General features: G+C 31.2%; 1 protein-coding gene across 1 annotated transcript; it reads left to right on the top strand.

The window, feature by feature from the left end:
• The first annotated feature begins 15424 nt into the window (after positions 1-15424).
• On the top strand, positions 15425-18556 carry LOC149161265 (putative disease resistance protein At4g10780). Its single transcript, XM_089435501.1, has one exon. It carries the CDS (start codon positions 15690-15692, stop codon positions 18348-18350), a length of 2661 nt encoding a protein of 886 aa, XP_089291627.1. The 5' UTR covers positions 15425-15689; the 3' UTR covers positions 18351-18556.
• The last annotated feature ends 7247 nt before the right edge of the window (positions 18557-25803 follow it).

The following is a 25803-nucleotide window of genomic DNA, read 5'->3' as shown; positions in this document are numbered from 1 at the left end:
GCCACAACACCACCTTAGAAGCTTCTAGAAGAGGAAGCTTCAGAGATGTATTTAATTTTTCTTGAATTTCTAGAATCAACACACTTGTAGAAAGGAGAAGCCTATGCTAGTAAACGCTGGTGATCAGGAATGAAACCTGCGTTGAGCATAACTGGGCTAAACGACGAGGTGCACTAGGGATTAAATCAACGATTTTGAGCTGTCAGTCCCAGAACCTCATACTTTTTAGGATAAGTGATGCTTAGGGATTTGTGAATGGATGATGAAAAAATCTATAAGGATGTTGAATGATCCGGTTTGTAGGACTATTGACCAGATGTGCAAAATGCTATATAACATATATATTATGGCTTTAACTTGTCTATGTGTGCTGGGATACATATTCTAAGGCTTCCTCTACCTTGAAAACACTTTTTTTCCATATGTTATGGAATCCTCTTGTTATGTGGAAAATTATCTTCTACGGAAAAAGGGAAATTCCTAGATCTAGTGGCCTCATCTAGAAACAAAATGGGTAAAAAAAACTATGTTTTCCTTAGAAGAACTAAAATATCGAAGAAAGACCTACCTGGAATCTGTAGTAATTCCTCTTCTTCTCCTTGCTTGTAAACTCCAACTTTAGCTCCAAGCGCTATCAATAGAACTTGCAAAACGACTAAAACAAGAAAGAGAACTACAATATCCACAAAACATAAACCAATATCTCTAATAAATGAGTTAAAAGGCATTGAAATACATAAGCATCAATATGACACAAGTGTAGGAAAAACATAGTGCATTTTCTATTAATAAATGAAGGAGAGAGTTACAACAATTTATAGATGCTTAAATTTGTATATATCTCCCCATTTTTCTTGTCCTTCCTTACCACAAAAAAAACCTTCAACTTCAACGCTAATGCATCAATGGATGATGATTCCTTAAGCTCAAAGTAGCAGCATGAGGGCACTGGTAATATCCAAAATCCAACCTAGACTTTATGGGAGGAAGTGAATTTATAGGGTGAAAGTGGTAGTTTATGATTTACCAATCTAGGCTTGAGATCCACATATGAAGGAGGATAAGCTCCAAGGATAAGAGATAAGACCTCTAGAGTAGGAATTTGATATCTCTATTAGTGGTAAATGGTTAAAACCACCTTAGAAGCTTTTGGAAGGAGAAGTTTCGTATATATATATATATATATATATATATATATATATATATATATATATATATATATATATATATATATATATATATTTCTTCTGAAATTCTAGAACCATCGCACTTGCAAAGGAGAGTAACCTACATTAGTCAGTGCAGGTGCTAAGTTATGAAACTTGCAACCATTGTAGATGGACTGAAGTGTGAGGTGTGTTGGGGCAAAAAACTTAGTGTTTGAGCTAATTGAACCAAAAACTCAGACTTTTTGGAGAGATAATGATTAGGGCTTTGCAGAATGACAATGAAAAAAATCTTAAGGATGTTAATTTATTTGTGTTTTCAAGCCATTTGATTCGATGCGACAAAATGACCCTGTAACACCTCCAACTCTTACTTGTATACCCCCACTTATACCCCCCAACAATATTTGTAACATTAAATCAATTAAGAGAAGCCCTTCAACCCCTTCACATGAGTGGATATAATATTGATTTCATTTTCCATTATATTAAAACAATGACTATGAATGGACTTATTACCCTATTTCCTAACTAATAAACCCCTCTTGGTATTATACTAAATAGGGAACTACACTACCCTAAGCTTTGTTAAGGAGCCATCCATGTAGCCAACAATAATGAAGTGGTTTCTATCACATTCTTCTCTTTTATTCCATTCATATAAGTTATGTTCTATGATGTCAAAATTACAAGTTTCTTTGGTTTTCTAAGGGTAGATTTACAAGTTTCTTACTAATTGGTGATTGATGTACTATGCATGAATTGTGCATATCATCTACTAGTGATGGAATTTCTATTATATTATGTAGTGCATGTTTTAGCATTGAATATTAAGATCACTTGGAAGTATTTGACCACACACAAAGATAAACTTTACAAATGAGTTTGATATGGGTCTTAGCTATCAATAATTCTCTCTCATAATTGATTACTCATCCAATTGAAGTTTTTTCTTGATGAAATGCATGCAAAAAAATTAAAAGGACAAAATATATGGAGAAGAATTTTACATCAAATCATACTTTTTGCAGGAAAAACTACTAGTATTTGTTTCACACAATCGAAGCAATTAGGATCGATTATTTACATTCTAGCAAAACAAGTCATCTAAACATCATTCCTTAAGCTCTTATTTATATGTATTTGTGGTGAAAATAGATTGAGTTACATCACAAAATCATAATGTTTTTATGATTCTATTTTGAAGAACACATGGTAGGTTATCAACTTTAGGAGACGATAGTTTTAATTCAATGAGGGTTAACGAACTTCAATTACTTTTGGCTCTAGATGCTTAAAAAAATGGTTTTTATTAAGAATAATCTATGATGAAAAATAGAAGAATGACTCCACTTTAACTCCCAAATTGTATGAAGAATGGAAGAAATATATTACACATATTTTTGGTCAAAAATATTAATAAAAAATGAATATTTTATATATTTTGGATTTGTAATATACCTACTCTAACTCATGTATTTACCAGTGGTAAAACATTTTAAAGTTAATATATGGTTAACTGTTTGGTCGTAAATAAGGTTGTAACTAAGTAAGTTCGTTTTGGACCTTATACTTTCACTTTTTCTTTCTTGGTCAAGAGGGTGGGTGGTTTTTACAGTACTCTTGTTGGATGATAATGGTTTGTCATTCTTTCTCGACAGTAGATTTGTGATATGGCACACAAGGAGAGCGTATTCTTATTTTATGCAAGAACCCTATGACGCGAAGAAAAAAAATGTTCTCTCGAATTGTATATACATAGTACAAAGTGAAATTCCTGAATGTGAGTGATTTTATAAAATAATTGGACGAGGAACAAAGCCTTCTTTTCATTCCAAAAAGCTACAACTGGAGACACCTTGTTCACCTCACATGTTTCAAGCTTCCATTTCAAATTTCCTACAAGTCACCGATTTCACATATATTACGCTCAAGAGATAAGTACTCTTATCATTATTCTTGAAATTATAATTTGCATACAAATCTTTTTATATTTAAAAGAAGAGAATGTTGCCATTGCTTTGAAGAAAGATGTATATAAATATCATTTACATAGTTTATGCACATTTTAAGATAAGTAACCATGCTTTTCAATGGTATTGCATATAAAAGATAAATAACCATGTCATTCTTGAAAGAAAACTGTCTGGTAAAAGATAAAGAAATCTTATTAATTTTTTTAAAAAGAAATAAAATAAGCTATTTTATTAAAGAAAAGATTTCCACGAAATTATGAGAGAAAAATTAGATTATTAATTTCCTTGGAGATATTAGCATGATTCCTATAGCCTCTTAATAGGAATATTTGCACAATAATAATTTTCATTATATTGGAATTGTTGAAATACATTTCTATGTTAATTCTTGAAAAGAAAATATTAGTTGCATGCATCATTTTATTATCTTTCGAAGTGAAATGTCTTTGCATACATTATCGAATTCTTGGAAAAGAGAAAATTTAATTAGATTAATTTTCTTGGAAGTTTTTTCATGAATTTGTATGTATATATTACCCATGTTTTTTATTTAAAGACTCCAAGGATTTTAGTGTAGAAATACTTGCATAGGAGTTTTTTGGATGAATTGATGAAAAATAAAGATTGTTTTCTTAAAATATGCGTATGAATCTTGTTCATGCAAGAACAAAAAAGCATGCTTGTTTCTTGAAAAGTTTATCTACATTGAAGTAAGGGTCATTGTGTTAGACAAACATTGTTGCATGCACAAAATGGTAGTCATTGTGATATATAAAAAAAATAAAATTGCGTGTAGATAGAGAAAGTTATTATGTTAATTTTCTTGAAAAGAATAATCTCATGAAAATATTGTCTAGCTAGATGAATTGTGTTAATTCTTGATTTAGGTGCATAAAAGGTTAAGTTAACCTTTTATTGTTGTTTGGGTTTTATGCATAAAAGATGGTTATCTATGGTAATTTTTTGAAAGGGAAGCATGAGAAACTTACATATAGAAAGATAGAGAAATCAGGTTATATTAACTTCCTTTTGAAAGAGAAGTATGAAATTGTTTACATGAAAATAATCTTTGATGATGGTAGAATTCTAGAGAAGGGAATATATGTTGTGTACATTAAAGAAGGGCTATTATGATAAGCTCTTGCATGCACAAAGAATAGTCATTGTGTTATAGAGATGTGTTCTTTGCATACATACAAGAACTATTGAACATATTTCTTTAGAAAAATTATATGTGATTACTTTTATGCTATCATAATTATTATCTTAGTTTCTTTTGGAACAAGATGTATATGCATGCAAGATTTGTGTTAGTTTTCATTCGAAAGCATATACATTTGCATGCGGGAAGTGACTACATGTTGTGTTAGATTTATTTATGTATTTGCATGCACCAAAAGTAATAGTTGAAGGACTAGTTCTTTTGATAAAGTTTAGGTAATTCACATGTAATAATATTATAATTGATGCGTTAGTTTCCTTTAAAGGAATTCCTAGACAGTTGTAGTGATTCGTCTTGCAGGAACGTGTACTTGTGCGAGGGGAATACTAGTTAATGTCGTATTTGTTGATAAACATGCATTGATGGTTATACGCTTATAACTAATGCATATGCAGTATTGTTAAAGGAGGCTTGTCGTGATATTTTGTTTGCATTTCATGAATGTACATGAATAGACGATGAAGCACCACTAGTATATATTTATGAATTGGTTTGATCATGATATCAAAGTTTGATGACGACAACAATGACAGGATATGATGGTGACATTGTGCAAAGGATATATTATGTTTAATTTTGTGGCCGGTAAACAATTAATTGTCCATGCAGATGATTCCGAGGTGCAGGATGGTTCACTGTTGAAACAACCAGGCCACAATGATATAAATATTGAAGATTTGTGGGTAAATGATATGATGATGATTGTAATATCTTTTAGCTAGATATGTAGTATTTTAAGTGATATTTCCTTGTAGGATTTTATGACAATGGTTAAGGGATGGAATCCCTTATAAACCATTGAGTGAGGGAAATTTCACAAAATCATAAAATTGGCTCATAAAATTGACTTATAAAATTGCCTGATAAAATTTTATAGAATCTTACAAGGAAATATCACTTAAAAACTCTAATAATACCCTAAATTAGCTCATAAAATTTCTAGGGTATATCAGTGTTCAATAATGTGATTGCTTATTGTGTTAGTTTGATGATGTTGATTCCTTGTATGATGTGATGTTATAATATCAAGTATGTGGTTAACTAATCTAGTTAAAAGAACAATGAAATGGATGCAAGGTTATATCAGAAAGTTTATGTTAATATGCTACAATAGTGGTTATAATGGTTATGTAATTTACTATTCCTTTACTAAAGTTACTCTATGTAATGATGGAGATTCTATCTAATGGTTAATGATGATTTTGGAATAGTAATTTGAATAATTACACATGGGTAAATGATGTAATTCTTGTTCTAACTCCATGCATTTTCATGTGAGGTTACTGGGGGATGTTACAAGATTGAAACACATGGTCATTCTTACCAAAATCCAGTATTTTATAATATTACAATATTAATATTGATTATTTATTTATTTTATCACGTTCAATTTTTTTAATTACAATATTGTGAGGTGTCTCTCACCATCAAGAGGTAGAATTGTGAATTTCCATTGCCAATTGTGAGTTGTCCATCACCATATGGAAGCATGATGATCTCAATAAAGGTGAGAGATTCTAATAATTACTTCTACATTTTATTTTTTCATCTTTTGTTGTTTGTTTCCCTTTCCAACTTATTTGTTTTTGAAAAAATTATGAAATTTCTATAGCACTCACTTTTTTATTTACTGGGAGGGTGTGAATATATGATGTTGATATCATGGTGTAAACTTTTACATTTAAATTTCAAGGCTCCTCATAAAAATGATTGTCTATACTTTTAGATTCTATTGTTGTTGTTATTATATATTTGAAGTTATAAGTAAAGATGTAAAATTATTTTTATAATTTAGTTGATTTAAATAATTGGTGATTCAAATGAGATTAGTTCTTTCTCTTGTTATACCACATACCATGTGGAGTTGAGTCAAGTAAAATATATTAGGTGCCCAAAGGAAATGATGGTTCGGTGATAAGAATGGATTGTATTTGGGATATGTTGTGGGAGTTTGAAAGACGGACAATGCATTTTTCGTAACTTCACACTTAATCATATTTAATCAATCTAAGTTTGGTTGCATCAAATCCACTTCCCTTCAAACATTGTTAATGCAGTGATGGATCCCAAGCTTCAACATAGTCATGGATCCCAAGCTTCTATACACTAGGATATCATTGACACACATGTATTTGTGGAAAGCACTCATGGTAATGTTGGTTAATTACTCGTAAGCCTTAAATATAACGACTATTTAGTCTTGTTGTGAACAAATGCAATTCTAAAGGGAAGACCATTTCCTTAACGATCCAAATCATCATAATCATAAAAATAAATCTTCAATAATACCGTTGCTACCATAACTACTTACATGATATGAAGGTGAATTATAGGTTCTTAAATCCTTTTAAACCTCTATGAGGTTTATCACCTATAAAATGTCTTATATCATATAACTATATCGTGATTCTAAACTTGTCGTTTGATTTGTTTGGATTTTTTTTTATTATATAAAACTATTTTATTTATTCACCTTGATATTCAATAAAACTATTAATACTACAAGTATAGAAACTTGTATATCAAAGTATAAAATACAAAAAGCTTGTACATCAAAATATAAAATACAAAAGTTAGAATAAAATATGAAACAAAATGAGATAAAATGGAAATGTTTAATTAAGTGCATTATATTGACAAAGACAATAATTTTAGTGAAAATAATTAAATGATTAAATAAAAAGTAAATATAATGAACTTTATTTTAAAATTAGAGACTAGTATGGTTTATAAAAAATCTTGTAGACTCCCACCAGCGTTTTGTAAAGTTTTGAAAGAGAATGTAATCAAATCCTTTAAGAGAAGGTGGGTTGATAGACAAGACATTCTCATAATTTCTTAACTTTTTGAAAAAATAATCTTGTAGACTCCCACCAGCTTTTGTTAAAGTTTTGAAAGAAAATGTAATCAATCCTTTAAGAGTAGGTGGGTTGATAGACAAGACACTCTCATAATTTCTTAATATGTTGAATTGATAAGCAATTTGATCAAATACCACCTAAGCATATTATATTTTTGTGGATTATTTTTCCCAACATTGTATTCAAGTAAATATAATAATCTATAGTTGCAATGGTTTTACACGTAGTTGAATATTTACTATTAACGGCTTTACATGTTGAACCTTTCATATTTAATGACTTTATTCGCTGCTGAAACGAAGTAAAGGACCCCGCCTGCACTCAACTTGCTTCCCAACGGTTGAATACGAAGGACGAGTCAACATCTTTCCAGCTGTCCACTCTCTGTCTTCACGTACAAAATCATTCACCATGTGATTGTTGGAGTGTAAAGCAGAGCAAGAAAATAAAGTAACAGTTGTTTTGAAAGCCAAGTGATGCCGCCGTAACCATTAAAAACAAAACGTCAAAGTGGGCCCCGGAAATAGTGAGGTTCTATAAACGAACAACCTGGGACCATTTTGAACGACAATAACATGAACTGCGCATTATTTAGTTTCAATGGTTTTACACGTAGTTGAACCTATCGTATTAAACTGCTGGTTGAACAGACCTTCACATATAATATTAAAATATATTAATAAAAACAAATATTAATTAAATTAATTAAATTTTTTATGATTTAAGTTATTTTAAATAATAATTCATTTTTATTGGAAGAAAGTTGATGGTGATGGAGGAGAGTAAATGGTGATATGGTGTTTTGTTAAGATATTTAGTAATGTAAAAGTTATTGGTTAGAAATTTCATAGTAAAATTTTAGGTATGTTAAGGCAAGACTGGTATAATCCTTAAGTGATTTTGACTACTTAAATGCCTTTATTACTCAACCACTAATTAAACTTAAGAAATCTCAGAACTCATATTACCTAAAAAACAAAAAACCATTCATTTACGTTTTCATTTATATATAATTATTATAAATATTATTATATTGAAAAGCATCCAAATTAATTAACTAGAAAAAGCAGCAAAACACGCTAATTTAAAGATAAATGCTTAAATTCCATTGTAAAGTTGTTTTTCAATAGCCGAATCAAATGACAAATGACTAACAATGTCAAGAGTCTTGACATGAATGGAACCCAAATAATTTTATGTGCAAAGTCAAGTTGCTTGTACATTTTCTTTTAACAATATATTTTTAAATTATTTTAATTTTATGGAAAAGATAAAGGCATAGTCAAAGTAACATAACATATGAAAGGATGGTTTCATGATTTTTTTTTTTTTTTTTTTCGTTTTTAATTTTAACCAAAATTTAAGAGATTTTAACAAACATGAATTTAAGTTGTTTAATATATAGAATTTGAGTGTTTTAGCTATTTTTTAAGGTGTTGAATCTATGGATACGTTCCAAAATGCATTCTAAACAATAACAAAATCACATTCTTGCTTGAAATTGTGTTGTTAGATTCTAGTGAAAATTTCATGATATTTTGTTTGGTTAATTTTAACCAAAATTCAAGAGAGATTTAAAAAAACACGAGTTTAAGTTGCTTAATATATAGAATTTGAGTGCCTTAGCCATTTTTCAAGTTGTTTAATCTATCTATACTTTCCAAATGCATTCTAAACAACAACAAAAATCACATCCTTGCTTGAAATTGTATTGTTAGATTCTCCTGAAAAATACTATTTCCTAAGTTAGACTACCCTAGAGATAAATATGTTGTTTGTCTTGAAAATTTCTATAGTTTTGTCAATATTAATTATATTTTTTGAATATCAATGTGAAAATTTTAATAATTTTTAAATATTAACATAAAAATGATAAAGTTAAAGTGAGATCAACATGAAATATAAATTTAATATTTTCATAAATTTTATTATAAAAAATATGATCAATATGGAAAATGGATTAAAGTTAAGTTGATTTTAAAATTTATAGTTAAACAATAAACTATTTAATCTACATAAATTCATTTTAATTCTAGACTAAGCATTGAAAGAGATTAAATCTCTTAAAATGCAAATCTTTTTTTGGATGTAAAACTTTAAAGTTTAAACCTACAAATATTTGATTTCTTTATAAATCCATAATTAAGATGGATCTATACTAGTTTTCTATAATATTATTTATATTACATATAACTTTTTATATCTCTATATAAAAAAATAAATAAAAAAATTATTTTATTAAAATCTTCATAATACATATCTACGACATTTTTCTTTGACATGTTTTATAATATTTTATTTTTAATATATATATATATATATATATATATATATATATATATATATATATATATATATCATAGTTACAAATATGAAATATTATTATTTAAAAATTTTAAAATATGCTATGCATATTATGATTTTTATTTTTGAATAATTTTATTAATAAAAACAAATTTACAATATAAAAAATATAATTTAATTTAGTGAACTTTATGATTTATTACTTTTATTATTTGATCAACTTTTCAACACAACATCTTTTTTCTTTTCTTTTCTTTTCTTTTTTTTTTTTTTTTTTTTATGGGTTGTAGCTCATCCAACAAACCACATCATATTTTCTCAAGCTTTTGGGTATATATATATATATATATATATATAACCAAAGTTTACCCCAAAAAATAAACTCATGGGATGTTCATACAAAATCATTGAAGCCATTAAATTGTTAATTTGATGGCCCAACTTGATGTTTACCCCTGAGGGTTGAAATAGAGTTTACATGTCTTCCATCTCGTGGTTTGTGTACAACAAATAATGTTTGACTAAGTACTTATAGTTTGACATTGAGAGGTTATGGCTTGGCCAACATTTTAAGGCTAATTACATTGAAGAAAGGTATTTCTTTAGCGTGTTGAGTTGGGTAAAAACTGTTCATCCCAACTAATACCAGAGTTCTATTTTCATCCCCCTCCATCCAACCATTTTTTACCGTGTGGTGACATCAGCGACTCAAATGACGAGACAAGAGTAAATGTTATTTCAACCATGCTCTGACACAACGTGCAACTGGATCAAATTCACCATTTCCCTCACTGACAACCAATGGTACACTTCCAAATACATCTTGCTTGGTGATCGGGTCATCGTCCTTGAAGGGAGAAAATCATTAATTACGAATTCATTCTGAAAACCCCTTCAGAATCTCTAATTTATTCAATGGGATCACGAATCAAGGTCTCTTGGTTGCTCTACGGAGGTATCAGATTCATGCCCACCACTAGGATATGAAAACAGGGCCAGCGATAGGGCTGACATTCTGAGGGGAGCCAGGATGATTGCGTGGATTACTGCTTGAATCTCTAGCGGTTACACTGTCATAAGAGGGGATCGCTCCCCTCCCCCTTTCCGGGGCTCTCATCGCCCCTGTCAGATTCAGACTTTGTCGTATCGATGGCAAGGTGATCATGGTGGCTTCAACGTTCGAGCAGGTTCACGAAACCCTAGTAGAGCTCCGATATTATTCTTCCATTCATTAAAAATACATTTTCAAAAATTTAAAAATTACACCCACCATCAATGTCACAAAAATCCACTACTTTATAACATTACAATATTAATACAGAGAATTTTCTATCACATTCCATATCCTTAATCCAGTCAAGTTTGACTAGCTGGTCAAAGTTAGAGGTTACATAGTCAAATATAGCTGTTAGTCCAGGCCCACATAGTCGTTTCCTAGTCAAGCTTAGCTATTGGAAGATCTACTCTCCCTATTTAACATGTAGCCATGATCTGATTATTCAACTTGTTCGACAATGAACCACACTTGTTGTTTGAAACACGTTGAGAATTATATCATAATGTGATTTACGCCGAAAAAATATTCTCATAATATTGTGAGTTGTCCATCGCCATCAAGAGGTAGAATTGTCGTTCTTCATCTACATTAAGAATACAATTGTGAATTTCCATAACCAATTGCAGGTTGTCCATCACCATATGGAAACTTGATGATCTAAATAAAGGTGAGAGATTCTAATAATTACTGCTATATTTTATTTTTTCATCTTTTGTTGTTTGTTTCCCGTGGCACCCACTTTTTTTTATTGGGAAGGTGTGCATATATGATGTTGATATCATGTTGTAAACTCTGACATCTAAATTTCAAGCCTTCTCATAAAGGTGGGAAGGAATTTAAAAATGTATGTCTATACTTTTAGATAGTATTATTGTTGTTATTATATATTTGAAGTATAAGTAAAGACGTAAACGTATTTTTATAATTTAGTTGATTTAAATAATTAGAGATTCAAATGAGATTAGTTCCTTCTCCTGTTATACCATATACCATGTGAAGTCGAGTAGAGTAAAAAGATATTAAGTCTCCAATGATATGCATCCAAAGGAAATGATGGTTTGGTGATAAGAATGGATTGTCTTTGGGATATGTTGTGGGAGCTTCAAAGATGGACAATGCAATTTTTGTAACTTCACACTAAATCTTATTTAATCAATCCAAGTTTGCTTGCATCAAATCCACTTCACTTCAAACATTGCTAACATAGTCATGGATCCCAAGCTTCTAGACACTAGGGTATCATTGACACACATGTATTTGTGGAAAACACTCATGGTAATGTGGCAATCCTCTTCTACTCCACAATGCTCTAGATATCCTCATGCATGTTGCTTAATTATTCATAAGCCTTAAATATAACCACTATTTAGTATTGTTGTGAACAAATCCAATTTTAGAAAGGAAAATTGTTTCCTTAAGCATGCAAATCATCATAATCATAAAATAAATTTTCAACAATATAACTACTACCATTACCACTTACATGATGTGAAGGTGAATTACAAGTTTTTAAATCTTTTTAAACCTCTATGAGGCTTATAACCATTAAAATATCTCGTATCATATAAACATATCGTGATTCTAACTAAACTTATCTTTTGATTTATTTGTTTGTATTTTCTTTACTTATATAAAACTATTTTATTTATTCACTTTGATACATATTAAATATTGTGAACAAAATTATTAATACTATAAAGTATAGAAGCTTGTACATCAAAGTATAAAATACAAGAAGCTTGTACATCAAAATATAAAAATACAAAAAATATAACAAAATAGGAAACAAAATTAGATAAAATGGAAATATTTAATTAAATTCATTCTATTAAACAAAGACAATAATTTTAGTGAAAATAAGTAAATTGTTAAACAAAAATTAAATAGAATGAACTTTTCCTTATAAACTAAAGATTATATGGGTTATAAATAATCTTATAGATTCCCATAGGCATTTTGTAATGTTTTGAAAGACAATATAAGACAAGGTGAGTTGTACACAAGACAATCACAAAATTTCTTAACTCTTTTAAAGTTTAAAAGACTATGTTGAATTGATAAGAAACTTGATCAAGTACCACCTAAGCATATCATATTCTTGTGGATTTGTAATATCCCTCCCCTTAATAATAAATAATAAATAATATATTATTATTTATTATTTATTATTAAGGGGAATCTTCCTCACCATCTATTAAATAGAACAACATTGGAAGGGGAACCACATGCACACAACTTTCTTGTTTTATTTCTTTACTTTTCTTTTGATTTTTAGCTTTCTTGTTTTATTTCCTTCTTTTAGATAGTTTTCTTATTTTATTTCTATTTATTCTTATTTAGAGTTTTAGTATGGTTATTACTATTTTTATTTTTATTATTTTTACTTATTTTCTTTGTATATGTTTTTAATATGATTTATTATTTAACATTTATGATTTATTATTTTTATTATTTATTATTAAATGATTTATTTATTATTATTATTTCTATTATTAATTATTATTTTTATTATTTATTATTTATTATTATTTATTATTTATTATTTATTATTTATTATTAAGGGGAGAGATATAACAGGATTATTTTTCCAACATTGTATTCAAGTAAATATAATAATCTATACTTTGTTAGCTCAATTTGTATATTGATATAAAGGAATTGGAATGAAGATAGAAGCTATAGAATAATTGCAAGTCATTTTCTATGAAATTCATTGTACAAATTATTAGTTTTGATAACATTATTGGAAGTCACTTTTCTATGTTATTCATTGTGCAAATTACTAGTTTTGATAACAATATTTCGCTCTATGTAAGATAAGCTTCCTTTTTCATTTCATATATTCTTTTCTTATATAATTTTATTTTTGTTATATTGAAAAACATATTCTTTAATATAAGAAAATTATCTAATTTTTTTTATTTAAATTGGAATTGAAAAATATTCCTTTTAAATAAAAATAAAATAAAAACTTAATGAAAAAATAATATTTACTCTAATAAAAAATAAAAACAAAAATATATTTGAATTAAAAACATTATAAAGATTTATAAATTATAATTTAGAAGTGCTCTACTACCTCCTAAAAATATGGTAATAGCAATAAGAGTGGCCTGAAATACAATGACAAATGCAATATAATGGTGAGCTTATTACAAATTTTCAAGAAATATCCTTACCAATGAGTCATCTTTCTACATTATCAATTGAAATACACAAAATGTGGTATAATAATTTGGTACCTATACACTTTATAATACATCTCTAATACATCATAGTTATAATACATCTCTAATACATCATAGTTTGATGTCTTAATCTTAACTATAATATATGTGCAATCCTCAGTCACCAGCGATCACCTTATTATCTGGTTTTACCCACCTTATACAATTAAAACTTTTTTATATTGAAATTAATTTATAAAAAATATTATAATTTTAATTAAAAAATATTTATAATTTAATTAAAAATAAATAGATTTAAGTTCTTTTCAAGTAAACGAGTTGATAGATAATCTCAACAAAATCCAACATAATATATAATATATTTCGTTGTCGTTTGTCCCCACCCATCCCTTTCTTATCTCATTCATTCAAGAAAATGACACCCACCACTCACTTCATAGTGGACCACAGATTTTTTTGGAAGGGGGGCATGGATTACTTTTACAACTTTGTCAACTTAATGCAGTAATAAGAAAGGTGCATGGAAATTCAATAATACTCCTTTTAAATCGCTTTCATACCCAGTTCAATTTCATGCATGCCCAAGTTCAATTTGATGCTCATTTAATGCCCACGTTCAAAAAACGACGTTCCACCTCCCATTCATGTTCCACCTCCCATTCATAATAACTACAAGAAGTTGAATTTTTCTTTAAGAGAAGTGGGAATTTTGAGTGCGGCCCAACTTCCAACTATTGAAATTTTTTTTCAGTCGCTTTCATGCCCACGTTCAAGTAACGTTAGACCTCCCCACTCATAATAATGACAAGGGAGCAAAAAAAAATTTTAAACATCCCAATTCATAATAATGACAACAAGTGGGGCGAAAACAAAATTATAACAAGTGGGAATTTTGAATGCGGCCCAGCTTTTGAAAATTTTATTTTTTTACGTCTTTCCACGGCATAATAATGACAACAAGCGGGGCAAAAAATAATTTTAAACATCCCCGTCCATAATGACAACAAGTGGGACAAAAACAAAATTAAAACAAGTGGGAATTTTGAGTGCGGCCCAACCATTGGAAATTTTAATTTTTTACAGTCTTTCCTAACTAATATATGTGAAATCCTCAACTCACCCACACTCACCTTATCATCTTATTCTGCATATCTGATACAATTCGATCTCACATTTTTTTATTGCAAATTTAATCTAAAAAACTATAATTTTAATTAAAAGATATTAATAATTTAAATAAAAATACATAGATTTTAGTTCTTCTCAAGTTGATAGATAATCTGATAAAAATCCAACGTAATATATAATATATTTAGTTATAAGATTTGTCCACACCCATTAAAAAAATGACACCCAACACCCACTTCACACTGAACCACTAATTTTTGTCTGGAGGTACAGTAATGAAGAAGGTGTATGAAAGTTCAATAATACTCTTTTTAACTCGCTTTCATCACAGTGAACCACTAATTTTTGTGAAAAAGGTACATGGAAGTTTAATAATGCTCTCTTTAAATCGCTTTCATGCCCACATTCAAGCAACCGCAGTTCCAATTTCCAACCATCCATTCATAATAATGACAGTTTTGAGTGGAGCCCAACTTTTGAATTTTCTTTGTTTTACCAGGTCCCTCCCCTGCCAGCTGAGTTACTTCACAGCTACTGAGTGCGAAGGGAAGGTTGTCAAATCAAGTGACTTTCCTGCTGTTTGAGACCGAATTTCTCTGAACGTCACTGTGAAAACGAGGTGAACCAGAACTGCGAAATAAATCCACACACCCTCTTCATAGCCTTGGCACAATTTGAGCGAAGAGAAATCTGAATCTTGCTGGTGATTTAGCCGTGGGAAGAGCAATCTTAATTTTGCCTTGCGAGTTTGATTTGGGATCTACGCGCTGTGCATCTCTTGAAGCCAATGGCGGGCGTTAGTATTGGTACTGGAATTGCAGGCAATGTGTCTAGCAATATTGTGAGCGGCGTTTGGAACAAAGCTGTTCAAGTTGTCAAAGACATTATTTCTTTGCCTCAAGCTGTCGCTGAAATGGAAGAGCAGGCTCAACGTCTGGACAATGTAATACATGGTATAAACGAGAAGCTGGCTCAAGAACAAAAACCCCCTCAAATAATAGTGAAGGCTTGGCTGGACAAGGCGGGACGGGCCATTGAAAGTTCAGAATCTATCGGCAACGAGTACCAGCAACGAAGAAATTGTGTGAGTTGCTGCCCAAACTGCTTCTCCCGCTATGAAATCAGCAAACGTGTTGGAGATTGGAAAGTGAAAGTTGCTCAACTCCACTCAGAGAAGGAGGCCGATTTTCCAGCCAACGGAGAATACGGTGAGCCTACTCCGCCGACCCGGATGCCGATCCAGACCCCAAAGTTTTTTGGAAAAGGAATAGAAGCTGCACAGTCGGAGCTTGAGAGTCTGTTAATTGAAGACATGAGCGTTCGAGTTATCGGTGTGTGCGGCATGGGGGGTATCGGTAAGACGTCGCTGCTTCAGACCATCAACAACAGCGACAAGGTAAGCCAATCATTTCACCCCATCATTTGGGTCACCGTCTCCAAAGACCCCAAGATCTCAAATCTCCAAAAGTGCATTGCTGATAGATTAAAGATAGGAATACCAGATGAATGTGATTTTGAAGGGCGAAAATCTGCACTGTACTCATACTTAAAGGATAAGAATTTTCTCCTTATTCTTGATGATTTGTGGGAGAGTCTGGAGCTTGAAAGCCTGGGAGTGTCATTGAATGACACAGCTTGTAAGATTGTTCTGTCCACCCGGAGTACAGATGTTTGTGCGCAAATGAGAGTCGGTAAGACCATCAGCGTGAAACCGCTGTCAGATGATGAGGCTTGGCAACTGTTTTGTAGCGGAGCTTTTGAGGATGGGAATGTTCCACAGGAACTGGAAGACATTGCGAGGAAAGTAGCCGGGGAATGCAAAGGTTTGCCCCTTGCTATAAATGTAATTGCTGCTGCAATGCGAAACCATAGCTATCAACATGAGTGGGTGCATGCTTTACATCAAATGCAAAACGTGGAGGAGACCTTCTATGGCACGCACGATGAAATTGAAAAAAAATTATTTCAGCGCCTCAAGCTGAGCTATAATGTTCTTCCAGAGTATATGAGGATTTGCTTTCTATATTTTGCAGCTTTTCCCGAAGATAAAGTAATCAAGGTCCAAGAAATTATAGACCTCTGGGTGGCAGAAGGTCTGGTCAAAGGCAGCGGAGAGAATTATTTGCCTGACACTGCGCACAGTTTTCTCAACCACTTGAGTGATCGCTGTTTGATTGAGGTGGTAAGGAAGGATCCTGTAGGAAGGATTGAGGAAGTGAAAATACATGATGTTCTTCGCGATCTGGCGATTCGGGTTGCGGAGAACGAACACAGGTGTTATTTTAAAGAAGCCGGACGGGGCGTGAGAAATTTTCCCTCAGAGGAAGTCGTGGGCCAGGGCTGTGACAAATTGTCACTGATGAGTAATTTTCTACTATCCCTCCCGACAACATTCGCATGCTCGTCCCTCTCAGTTCTCCTGTTGAGGAATAATTTTTGTATTAAGGAAGTTCCTGGAAGCTTCTTGAACGAGTTGCCCTCACTGAGGGTCCTCGACCTTAGTGACACTGGCATAGAGTCTCTGCCGCCCTGCATCGGAAATCTGAAGCATCTTGCCTCCCTCCAACTAATGAAAACGGACATTTGTGAATTGCCTGAAAGCATTGGCGACCTGAAGGAGCTACAATTCTTGAATCTTTACTGTTGTGCTCAATTACAGTGCCTTCCAGACAGGATAGGCGAACTCAAACGGCTGAGGGCCCTCGACATAAGAGGATGCAGCAGTTTGGAGCATTTTCCGCGTGGGATCTCGCAATTGGTTTCACTGGAAAGATTGGAAATGTATGGGTGCAAGATTGCATTGGAGTTCGAGGAGGAGGCAAATGCAGAAAGAAAAAATGCTTGTTTAAAAGACCTACAAACTTTGAGCCGTCTCAGGGTTTGCGATGTAAAGATAAAATCACCAGTTAAAGAGGGGGTTTTCGGAAATTGGTCAAAAATGAGAACTCTGTATCTGAATTGTGAAAATGTAAATGGTCAAGATTACCTTCCGCCGGATATGCTGGCGATGAAAGATCTGGAGTTTTTGGTTCTTGGGTATTGCTATGTGGAACGACTGCCGAGTTGGGTTACTCAATTCCGAAAGCTCGCATGCCTTTCGCTGTATCGATGTAAGGAGTTGAAATATCTCCGCTTGGAGCTGCCATGTTTGAGACAGCTGTGGATAGAGGGTTGCCATAAGTTGGAGGAGTTGGAATTGGGGATGGGGGCAGTTGGAGCAGCAAGTGCAAGTGGAGGGTTGGGAGAGGGCGCGTCACCGCTATCCCCTATGCTCAACTCTGTCCAAGTATTTGGTTGCCCGAAATTGAAGAGACTGCGTGGCGGATGGGACAAGCTGAATCATCTGGAGGAAATACAAGGTTCGAGAAAATGGTGGGATGCAATCCAATGGGAGGATCCCAACATGAAAACATTACTTCAAAATAAATTTAATGCTAAACCATGGTAGAGTGTGTTAGCGTGGATGTAATTGGAGTAATTATTATATGAAATGCAGTGTTTGTCATGTCACGTGTCACTCCGTGATTTTTACATGTTCCTTTACTTTTGTGTAAATATAAATATGGTCAACTTTTTAATTCCAAACTATGTAGTTATATTTTGTATTTTTGTAAGTAATGCTAATAAAAATAAACGTCATATATTTAATGGGAATTTTTAAATTTATTTAAATTAAAAAAATTGTAATTAATATTTTGGTTAACGTTGTTCATATTTCTCATTATTTGTAATTATATTGCTCAGTATGTAAGTTTATAATTTTTTCGTTACCTAAATTAAAAAATATAATTATTAATCTGAACAGGTAACGAAAATTTATTTATGTATGGTCAAATAGTTAAATATGTTAAAATTTTGGAATATATAATTAAATATATCAAAACATAGATTCTAAAAGAATATTGTATTTCTTTTAAATGAAAATAAGATTTAAATTAAATATTATGTATTTATTTTAATTGATTATTAAATTACTTAATTGTAGTTAGTTAAATTCAAATGATTAAAAAGTAAATATATCGCATGTATTAATGAAATTTTAAGTTAGAAAATTTATGAATATAAAAAAACTATAAATTAAAAGATTTTATGATGGATTTACTAATGTTTAAAGTAATAGTAATTTATGAATATAAAAAAATATTAAATTAAAATATTTTATGATGGATCTATTTTAGAAAATTAGAGTAATGTTTAAATTAATAATTAATAATATTAAATTTAATATTTTGGTTTTAATTCTATTTTGATAATAGATTTAGTTTGTTGATGAATCTGTATTCAATATTGTTTAAATATTAATTATTTTTATTTAAAAATTTCGAAGTGTTAAAAAAAATATTGATAAAGATAAAAATTGATATTGAATTAGTGTAATACATTGTTTCGTAATGTGAGATTTTGCCCCTTTCTTGGCACGGAGTCAACTTTATAATAAAGTCCAAGGCATAACATTGCAAGGTTCATATATAACATAGTTGGAAGTGTGCTACTATTGTATTGGTCAAGACCCTAGTTCGAGTCCTAATGGTAGTCACGTCATAACAATTTTTTTATTTTTTTATTTTTGCCATAAAGCTTTATTTTGTTCAATGTTTAGCAAAATGACGGTGTACATTTTGTAGCATTGACATAACCATTTGAGTATTTTGTAGAAGAGCGCCTAGAAAGGGGTAATCTATAGAACCCTTAATTTATTATGTAGTTTTGTATTGTTTATGAGTTTCTAGGGTAATTATGGGTCCAAATTGGATTCCAAATGATGCATGATGATCATGGCTTAGACATGAAAGCTTTTAGAGGCATGGCATGTCTTGTTAACAAATATTCAATGTCGAGAATCCCTATTGCATGATTTTTTGGGTCCATGATGAGAGTGTAGTGATTTTTTTTATCTATAATGAAAATACGTTCCCAAAAGGATATTTGGTGACCAGATTGTTAGCATGTTAAAGAAGAAGTATGACAAGGTATGATAGATTATGGGGAATAATTTTACAACGACAACCTACTCATTTTGAAATCTTATTTCGATTAAAGAGAAGGTCGATCTAATAGAAATAATTTGAAAAGAGGTCGATAAGGAGTTGCAAAAGGAGGTGGGTGCCTCTATTGAGGTTGGAACCCCAATCAAGTTAGAGCCTTGAGTAGGTTGGATCTAACTCATCATCAAGGTTAGTTCCTTCAGCAGGTTGTAGCCTAAAGTAGGTTGGAGCCCGCTCATCATTAAGGTTGGTGCCTTAATCAAGTTGTAGCCTATAGTGAGTAATTGTTTGCATACTTTTGAAGTTGGTACCTCAATCATGTTGTAGCCTACAACAAATAACAACCTGCATATCTTGGGGGTGGTTGCCTCAAATAGGTTGGAGTCCACAAATCTATGTAATGAATTGAAGATAAAGAAGAAGAAGGATTAATGATTTTCTCTCGTATGGATTTCCATGAAAAAACTTGTATGTGTTTTATGTGATGGCTCCTTGATGTGTTATTAATATGATGCTCCCTGTATGATGCATTATTTTACTTATTCATACATTTATTATGGTTATGATTCATTGTATTATGATTGAATTACTGTGAAAAGTTATGAAATAGTAAAATTGCTCTCACACTGATTCAACCCCTTTGTAGAAATTTGATAGAAATTGCAACTGCTCAATATTTCAAACTAAAAAAAAAAAAAAAGAGACACAATTCTACTCTACTAATATGTGGAATAGAGATCACAATTTAGAAAAGCATGCATAAACATGCAATAAGAAAACCAAAAATCTACAGAGATTTCTAGGGGAACCCAACTGGGAAAAACCCCTCAAGCCCCTTTGCATTAAATAGTTGAATAGAGAAACTATTACAATTGCTAGCTCCAACTCTGAGCTCAACTTGCAAAAGAATAATTGTTCTCTCTACTAAATGAGAAAATATGGCCAACACTTATTCAATTATCTGCTCTTTAAGCCTCCTAATTCCTTGTGCAAATCCTTAGGAAATTAGCCCCTAAAAGATAGGAATTTCCTCCAAATTGATTGCGTAATTCCAAAGGATTGATCTCATAATTGCATGCAACACCTATACACTCAAACTAGTATATAACTCATGTTACACTGCCTTTGACATCTCCACTTCAGCTGTGGAACTCAAATTCCATGCATGCATTAGCTATTTTGGGCTAATTTATTAGTTAACTGATAGATATTTGAGTTAAACTGTTGTCCCACATCACCACTGACATTCAAATAAATCTATCAATAGTTATAGGTCAATTAACTGAATACCACTGAAAATAAATGAATGATATTACTAAAATTTAGCAATCACACATGCATAACTGAACTCCAACCCCACTAACTTGAATTTACTGAGTTGATTGAGTGACAAGATCCATGTCACACTAGTCAACTGCCTTCGAGTTGTCCTGCTGATGTGGAAATTCAATTTACTTAATTTGAATAAGGCTAAAGTCAAATTGAGCCTTTCTTGCTACATTTTTTTAACACTTCCTGTTAGCAAGAAATAGATTTTTCACCGTCCCTATCCAACACCTGTGGAATTAGAAATTTACCTCTTGACAATACCTTTGTCAAGATGTTAGCATCTTGCTTCTCAGTTGGAATGCACTCTAGCAACATAATTCTCCTCTGCACACAGTCGTGCAAATGGTGATATCAAATATCAATGTGCTTGGACCTGTCATGAAATATTAAATTCTCATAGAACTTAATGCACCTATGATTATCACAATATATCGTGCTATCAAATCCATCTCCTGACTAAAAAGACCCACAAGTATTTTCCTCATCCACATGGCCTCGCATGCTACTTGACTTGCAACCTCTACTGAGCTGAGTGCCACAAACCTTTGCTTCATGTTGTACCAGGAAATAGCTGCGAATCCAATGCTAAAGATAACACATGAAGTACTTTTCTTGTTTGACGGACTCCTTACCCAATCTACATCGGTGAAGCCTTGAAGCTTCACTCCCTCTGTCCTCTTGTACCATAATCCATACTCAATAGTGCCTCTAAGGTACCGTAACACATGCTTTTCTACCTTCCAATACAACTTGGTAGGCCTCACCATAGCTTGACTCAGTTGGTTTACTGCATAGCACATGTCAGGTCTTGTGTTCACAAGATACATCAAAGACCCCACAAGCTGCCTGTAAATGGTAACATCAACCTCTTCACCTGAAGTGGCATTCTCCTTCCTCCAGTTTGTAGCTAGAGGTGTGTCCATGGGCTTACAATTCTCCATGTGAAATCTCTGAAGTATTCCAGAGGCATACTTCCCTTGAGTTTTTTTTCTTTGGAAAAAAAACATGGAAAGTTAACCCATGAGTGAAATTCAACCCCTGAAATTTTCTCTACATTCAATGTACTATGATGCCCACAACTCCCATAATATTTACAATTAATGTAGAAATAATGCAAAGAAAAACCCAACAACATACCCAAGGCTCCAACAAACTAGGAAATGCCATCCAAATATTTCAAGAAAACCCCAAATTAAACTTTTCAAAACCTACATATTAGCCCTTGTAAAGACAAAATAATACACCATAGTTGATAAAATATGTGCCTTTCTTAGACATAATAAAAGTAAACATAATGAAATTTTCTAAAGCTTAAAATTACTAGGTGATTTGATAGACAATCTTATAGAATCCTACCATAACACACCCATGTATTTGTCATTTAAAAAGAAAAATGTCACTAATTTGTTATAAAGTAAAGGATTATGGCTAATTGAGAGGCAATCTAATTAAATCCCATTGTAGCAATTTTTTTTTTCTTTTTAAATAGATGGAGCCTAGGCTAGGGACAACCCTAATGTTGAATGAAAAAATGGTTTATGCACAAATGGGATACAACAACCATTGCACAAGACTTGGTCGAGCTTGGACAACCCTTCGGATAATTTATTTCCCCCATAGGTGGAAATCACTATCAAGCCCTTCTCATGAGATTTGAACTTGAAAGTTAATGGGGAATAAACCCCATAGAAGCCAACTAGTTTACATCTCATGGGTAAATCACATCATAAAATATTTGGTCATGGATTATTTTTCCAATTACTATGATTAAGGAGATTTAATAAATCATACTTTACTTACTCAACTTGTGAATGAATATAAAGAAGTACAATAATGGTTTCAATATGTTGAAGTGCTACAATAATTGATACTAAATTTAATCTTATGGATATTCTCTACATTCACCATCTAAATTGTTTGTTTTTTAATAACAATTCTTTTCTCCAACCTATGAGGTGTAGATTGATTGATTTGTGTGGGGTTTTAGTCTCCATCAGGTCTCAAATTTTAATTTTATAGGGAGGGGTTGAGAGTGGGAGATAAATATTGGGGTTGCACTTTTCCAAGAACCATTTAAGTTTGACCAAGTCTTGCACAATCTTGGTGCCAACATCATATTGGTGGGTAGATTGTTCTTCTATCCAACATTAGGGTTGGCCTCACGCTAGGCTTATCCTAGTTTTGAAAAAAAAGAAAAGAAAAAAACAAATTGCTATGCTCCACACAAATCAAAAGCTTTCTTAACTCTATAATTTTTAAACAATGGGAAAATTCATCATAACTTAGTTGTTAACTAACAATGGGGGAAAGCATTTGTGGATAACTAACAATGGGGGAAACCACTACTGGATGTTATCCACAAATGTGAGTTTCCTGATCACTATATTCAAGAAAAACCATGCCTCTTGGAATAACCCACTAGTGGATTGTAAGGGGCTATGCTTCCTCTCCTACCAAATGTCTTTGAATCTTGGTTCATTAACTTATTACGTTACATCTAATATAAACAAGCTCTTAAACATTCATAACTAATTCTGTTACCTCTATTCAATATCCTTTCATTCATTAAAGATATTTATAAAAGTTTTCTAAAATACAATGGTAAAACTTATCATAAATCAGTGGTCAAACCAACAGTAGGGATAACCATCACTATAGCTAATTTATATAGTTAACCTATATTTATATAATAATAATTATTATTTTTTTAAATTAAAGTAATTTTTCTATTAATTTTACACAAATATATATATATATATATATATATATATATATATATATATATATATATATATATATATATATATATATATATATATATATATATATATATATATATATATATATTTTGTATTTATTATATTACATATTCCATCGTTGTTATTATTCCTGAAATGCAATGTAATCTTCAATAAAAATGCACTCGTTTTATCATAAGTTATGATAATTTATTCATAAAATTGTTAATTGTTCGATAGTGTAATCTTCAACCTAGATGTATAGGATAATTTCATCTCTCTTCTTCTATGATGTACATCATAGGTTCATCTTTAAAAAAATGTAAGTACTTAAAATATACCAACATAGATCCATTTTGATTTTAGATTTTGATGGTAGATCTAGAGTTAAGATGGATATATGATGATTGAATTATTAATTAAAATTAAGTATATTTATAATTATATAGATAATAATTTTGTTTTATTATTTTATTTTTATGTAATTTGACTAAGTCAAAATGCTAAACATTACATTACATTATAACATCTCTACCATAATGGACTAGAAAGCTCTTCTGGACACAATAATAAATTCATTATAAATCACTTTATTTTGTAGTAGAGAACCTAATGACAATTACAAATTCAATTTATATTTTAACTAGTATAGTTTGCCCCATATATATTTTATTAAGATAAATATTTGTCATACATTATCTCTATATTTTTTAAATGTTTATTATTAATAGTAAAACTAATAAGTCCATGAGGTCTTGGATAGACGGTGATCGAGTGTGATGTTAAGGTACTCCTAGATGTTAAGTAATCGGTTCAATTACATGCCCTAATCGGGTGTTATTCTCGGACATGACCATGATGTAGCCTCACCGTTGCCGAACTTACCAAAAAAAACTTAGAAGTTAGCTTTTAATATATATTATTTTTAATATGAATAATTTATTTATTAGATATGAAGAATAATACACTGAATGATGGAGCAAACATCAATTAGCAATCATAGAATAAGCTTAAAACATTTCCATTAAGTAAGCCAATATTTATACATTTTTATGAGCCAATGCTTGTCTCAATAATCTCCTATAATCTTTCAACTAATTCTACAATCTCTCCAAAATTCCCTTAACTAAAAAAATCTTTATCTAAATAATACTTTCGAGACATAACAATAGCAACAAAAAAATAAAAATTCATAGCAGTAATAATAATTCTAGAATACTCCAAATGTTCAATTTCTAACATTTCTTCCCCATAATGATCATTTGGAGAAATTTCAAAAACATCTTTCATTTGGTAGTTCCTTGGTGAAGATATCTACAACCTGAGCCTCTATTTTTTAATACATGATCTCAATCACACCTTGTTGAACTATATCTTGAACGCAATGATATTAGATATCAATATGTTTGATCTTCTTATGAAAAGCTAGATTGGTGGAAAATTTAATAACACTTTGATTATCAAAAATCAACTAATTAGGTTGCTCTCACTACTCATGTAGATCCCCTAATTTTTTTCTTAACCATACTGGTTGACAAGATGTTGTTGCTGCTGCTTTATACTCTACTTTAGCTGTGGAGAGAGAAAATATAGGTTATTTCTAAATATTTGAAGCAACTATGGTTGAACCCATGTCGAATGAATATCTTGAAGTTGATTTCCTGTCACCCATGCAACCTTCCCAACCTAAATCTGTAAAATCAATCATCCTAAAATCCTCTATTTCTCTGTATACTAAGCCATAGCCAAATTTAGCAGGCATATATCTCGAAATCCTCGTAACTTCCTTCTAATGCAATTCCTTGGGTTCTGACATTAACTTGGCTACCATATTTATTGCAAAAGATAT

Source organism: Pinus tabuliformis, chromosome 5_2, assembly GCF_031772625.1.
Source record: "Pinus tabuliformis cultivar Carrire ecotype Pingquan chromosome 5_2, CPIR1, whole genome shotgun sequence".
Lineage (NCBI taxonomy): Eukaryota > Viridiplantae > Streptophyta > Pinopsida > Pinales > Pinaceae > Pinus > Pinus tabuliformis.
Note: the sequence above shows the minus strand (reverse complement) of the source record. Positions and strands in the feature narration are given on the sequence as shown.